This window comes from Vidua chalybeata, chromosome 8 (genome assembly GCF_026979565.1).
Source record: "Vidua chalybeata isolate OUT-0048 chromosome 8, bVidCha1 merged haplotype, whole genome shotgun sequence".
Classification (NCBI taxonomy): domain Eukaryota; kingdom Metazoa; phylum Chordata; class Aves; order Passeriformes; family Viduidae; genus Vidua; species Vidua chalybeata.
This window is the reverse complement of record NC_071537.1, coordinates 23,820,892-23,825,952: the sequence shown is the minus strand read 5'-3', so window position 1 is coordinate 23,825,952 and position 5,061 is coordinate 23,820,892. Positions and strand designations below refer to the sequence as shown.

At 42.0% G+C, this 5,061-nt stretch overlaps 1 protein-coding gene across 1 annotated transcript; it reads left to right on the top strand.

The window, feature by feature from the left end:
* The first annotated feature begins 3,689 nt into the window (after positions 1-3,689).
* Positions 3,690-4,806, top strand: LOC128791558 (uncharacterized). The gene is made up of 2 exons (XM_053949297.1): positions 3,690-4,108; positions 4,253-4,806. The coding sequence occupies exons 1-2, from the start codon at positions 4,012-4,014 to the stop codon at positions 4,804-4,806; spliced, it is 651 nt and encodes a 216-aa protein (XP_053805272.1). The 5' UTR covers positions 3,690-4,011.
* The last annotated feature ends 255 nt before the right edge of the window (positions 4,807-5,061 follow it).

Sequence of the window (5,061 nt, the reverse complement as noted above, 5' to 3'; positions counted from 1 at the left end):
CAGGTTACTTCTGGATACTCCGTCACACTGCTATCTTTTCCTCTTGTGCAGATTTTCACATGACGGTTTTGCTGTGGCATGCAAATCAGACTCAAAAAGTGTGTCCATCCTTTGGTATGTCATCCAAAAGGTACCAATCTTCTGGTGAGAGCACCAGTGTGGTCCAAATATCTGGAGCAGAATTAAGTTCTGGGGTGCATTAGAAGCTCCTTTGTGAAGCTTCTGTGAAGCATGTTTCAATAATTTTTGACAATTGAACTAGATATTGTATCAAAATAAAATTCTCTGTCAAGATAGTATCTTGATATCTACTCTTCATATTGTCAAATTGATTTTTGCCTGTAAAGGGCAGTTATTGGTGTACACATATTCTCAAGTACTTCAGACATCCTGCTTGTTGATTACAGATGGTTCCAAATCAAAGCCTCAGATTCCCAAACCTTGATATTTCAGATAGATTTAGAAAAAAAAGAACAGAAAACTTTATTCCATCAAAGTAATAGTTTATGAGATTAGTTATAATACAAAATTTATTCTTCATGAGTACCATTTTCCACTCTCACTCAATTTTCCAGAAGTCCTGCTACTGGATGAATGACTCAGAAAGCTTCTGACCTGACAAGCACAGACTATATGAGCAGATGGTACAAATTAAGGAAGTTGTGCTCTGTTATTTCAGCCAAGAATCTGAAGTTCAAATTTTTGTCTCTGTTTTTCATACAGATGTAGTTGATATCAGGAGCCTAAATCAGTGAAAATAACAGCAAAACTTTTACTGGTATAAATGGAAGACTGAGATGGGCAAGACTTCCTCCAAACAGGCTCAGTAGAAGTCATCTGTCACAAAAGTGACAAAAAATATTAACAAAACAAGCACATGGGCAAGATGAGACCTATAAGGCAAGAGCAAAGCCATGGGTGGTTCTAACTCTGCTTGGCAGAGCACTGCATGATCAAAACAAGCTTTAAATTTTAGGAAATTCTATGTTCCAATGGGCTGGTACAAAATATAGCTATACCGTTAAGTGGATCAAGGCATTATGGTGTTAGTCATGCTGATGAAGTTTTGTTACCCTTATGGTGATCTGCAGGAGAAAGAATGTTTGGCTGCAGAGGAGATAAGACAGTAAAACTGCTCTGCTCTTGTACTGCTGTGATTCAGTGGTCAGGAGCTATTTCCACTATAGAGAAGTTCAGGTCCAACAAAGTCCTCTGGCAATCTCAGCTAGTGACGTCATGACAGCTTCAGACAAAGCCTTTTGCTCGAGATAGGATGTGAATTGAAACAATCTGGTAAAGAAAAACATTCAGTCAGTATTCAATAGAAGTGCAACTCTAAAAGTCTCCCCCCACCAGACATATTTTAATGAATGCATAGTTAAAGGGTGACTATGTTATCTCATAGTTTTCTTGTGTCATTAACTGAGAAGAGAGTTTTTAAAAAGTGTCCCCACAGAAATCTTATTCATATGTTTTATTATATGTTCCAGCACGGGCACCACTTTAGTTTAATGGTATGTTGGGTGATGGTACAAATTTATAGCCAAAGGTTTGCATCACAGACAGCTGGAATGAATAACAATAAATTAATTTAAAGTGCTACAAAAGTGCTCCCCATAGTATGCAGTGCTTATGTGCTCAAGACTAATAATTTATAAATGCACATCTTTTATAATACTGGTCCAAAGTCCTGAAAGCAACTGGTTAAAAAGCAGTCACATGACATAATTATTTTTATTCATATTTCAAATGCATGATTAGGGTGGGCACCATGGTCATTAGCATTAGATGGCTTTAGTTTATGATCAAGTGCAATGAAGCAATAGCCAGACAGAAACCAGCTAAGCAATGGCAAACAACCTTTGGGAGTTCTGGGGAGTTCCTGCTGCTTCTTCCACGTGCTCTTTAGAAGCGAGTGGTCATCACAGCTAAGGCTGTTTCCCTTCCTTTTGCTACTCTGTTGCATTTGTCACATTAGACAATCAAAAGGCTTAAAGAATAAAAAGAAGTGCTACTGAGTGCAGTCAGAAGCAGCTGAGCATTGCTGCATGGCTTTCCATCCATCCCCAAACACCAAACAGCAGCGGTGCAGAAGGCAGTGAGGGGCCCAGAGGGTGCTCTAACCCCTGCCCTCATTACACCAGCAGTACTAATTTCAACACTGAGCAAATACTGAATTCTCGTACAAACTCCTGCTTGGATGGGGTAGGTTACCTGAAAACATTTTACTTGCTTTGGGATGACACATTTTTGGTTCTGTGTCAGGGAATAAGAGAGAAGTGATGCCTTCAGGCAAACAAGTATTTGCAGTAAAGCATTGTGAAGACTAAGGATCAGGGCAGGCCATAAGCTTTCCTTTTGGGGCACAGGACTATTTTTTTCCTAGCGTAACCCAATGTCTTTCTGCAGTCTTCTGTAGTGAAAGGGTATATTCACTATTACTAGTGAGGGTAAAAGAGAAACCAGCTCAAATAACTTGGGTAATATTGCATCTTTTCCCCCAGTACAACTCTCTGGCATAGCTCACTGCAGGGATGTCACTTGCCTTTATACCACCCTTACTTTCTCCAGGAAAATTTAGCTGCTTCTGACTTTTCTTGGTGAAAATAATTTACTTCTTAAATGCAGAGTTATTAATCTGAAGTTATAGAAGGAGTCTTTCACACTGAAAGAAGGATCATGAATAATTTCTGTGTCTCTTCTTTTGGGCCATTGCCATGTATTAGACTACATATTTAAGTCATGGCAGATTGAAAAAATATGCACCACAATCAACCCCATTCACTTTGGTGGTTCTTTAGCAAAGAAAGTGGAGTGAGACACAAAGTGGGCAGAAGTATCATCATCTGGTCCCTCCCCTCTCTCTTTTTAAAAAAAAAGAAAGCTCTTTGTGCTACACAGAATTCAAGCTTCTAAGTAACAATACCTGATTAACTTTTTTTAGTATCACAAATATTTGCAAATTCATACTCTTTCTCCTCTTCCTTTCTGGCTTTCTTTGAGAGTACTTTGTAATGTAACACGTTTTTCCAGAGGTCAATGGGGACATATTTGCATTTTGATACACTTCAAATTTTTGCCTCCAGCACGCCACTCAAATGCGCAGTGCTAATCAGAAGCCAGTAATGATCTCCTACGTGCTTCAAGCAGGTGGTTGGGCATAGAAAAGCACCTCAAAATGCAAAATTTGTGAGACAGCAATACACAGTAAAGATAAATAAATACAAAAAAGGGACTATGCTGGCAAAAGCAGTTTGGATTTGTAAGCTGAGGGTTCTGTCTGAAATAAGCAGCTAATGTGTTTATATGCACCACTGGAGTGATAAGGGGGCTGAGGGGGCTCCTGCCTCAGCCAGCTGCACTGATGGACTGCAGGTTTCTCTGAGCAGATCTCTTCTATGTCAATATACTCAGATGAGGCATAAGCATTTCTGAAGGCTTTTTATATTGTCATTGATACCTCATGTTCTGAACAATCCAAATCCAAGATTAGGCAGGATCTAGGAAAATGGGGCAGCCCCAAAGCATGGGTTTAATCTGTGTGGAGGTCTTTTAGTTTTAGCAGCAATGAGAGGTTTACAATCAAATTTGCCTGCCCAAAGTGAGGGGGTGCGTGAAGCTGTATGGGAGAACTCAAGAGATTATTTAATATTTTTTTTTTTTTAAAGCATGAATATCTTTGACAGACAGAGTTGCAAGAAAACCTGAGCACTTCCCCAGTAACCACTGCATCAGGAGAAAAACTCCCGATAAGCAGATGTTGCTTAGGCAGCAATCAGCCAGGCAGTCTGTGTGTGTGTGCGGAGGGGGAGAGGGATGGAGAGAGAGCCAGGCAGACAGGTATTAAGGCACTGTGGTGAGTATGTGTGTGGCTGCAAAGGATGGCAAACTGTGTGTGAGAAAATGACATATGAGCAAAACCAAGCTGCTCTGCTGCGTATTTTATATGCATTTTTAAGAGAAAGCAGCAAGAAGAAACCAGGAGCGAGAGACTGAAAAGACAAGGCAGGAATGACCAAGCAATTGCATGTCTGGGCTAACAGCAGCATAAGGCAAGGAATCCAGGCATCAGGGAAATCATTTAAAGCCATATTGATTCATTTTGGAGGTGAGAAAAAGCAGATGCACTTAGCTACTCTGGAATGGCTCTGACAGCAGCTACAGCTGCTTGATTTTACTTTTTTTTTTTTTTTTTTTTTTTTTTTTTTTTTTTTTTTTTTTTTTTTTTTTTTTTAACGAGTTTCATTCACAGAAAGCTGGCACTGGAAACCCAAAGGAGCCTGCACCCCTCAGTGCGTCACCTCGTCCCCAGCAACCAGAGCTGCCGTGAGGGCGTGCCCCAGCCAGGCAGCGCCTCCAGCCAGCCTACAGAGCCCTCAGGCAACGCCAGAAGGGGAGAGGGAGAAAGAGGGACAGGGGGAGGGCAGCGGATCAATTGCTGAAATTCAGCAGCTCTGGCCATTTCCAGAGAGCTGGGAGCGTTTGGAGGCAGAGCGGGTTCCGAGCCCATCCATCTCCTCGACAGACAGCAGCTCTTCCCCGGGAGCTCTGCCCGGCCCCTGTCCCCGGCGGCGCACAAAGCAGGGCCGCGGCGGAGAGGAGCGTCCGGGCCTGGGCGGTGCTGGTCCTTGCGTCCGCAAAGGGAAAATAAGCGGGTTTAGTATTCTGTACGAAATCCTATGTGTTGGGGAAAGAAAGGGTGGGGGTTTCTACATGAAACTCTCAGGTGTTGCCTGCACTGCTTCCACTAAAGCAAGCATTGTGTCAGGTGGGCCTTTGCTCTTTGGATTTGTACTGATACCTTAATTCAGCTGGTCCTTCGTCTATTTATCCAAAGATGTCATTATAGAATTCATACAGAGACACCGTGGCTGAGATCTTCAAAATACTGCTTTTCTGGAAGGCAGATACCTGTGAAGGTCTGCCCTAGGTGACTTATCCTCAGTCACAGTGAACCTGGTCCTCAGCCAAGGCTTCTGAGTCTCCCCCAGATTCAGATTTTTCTCATGCAATCAGCTTATTCTCTGTGAAGTGTGGTTTCAGACCTATAAAATTCAGTTC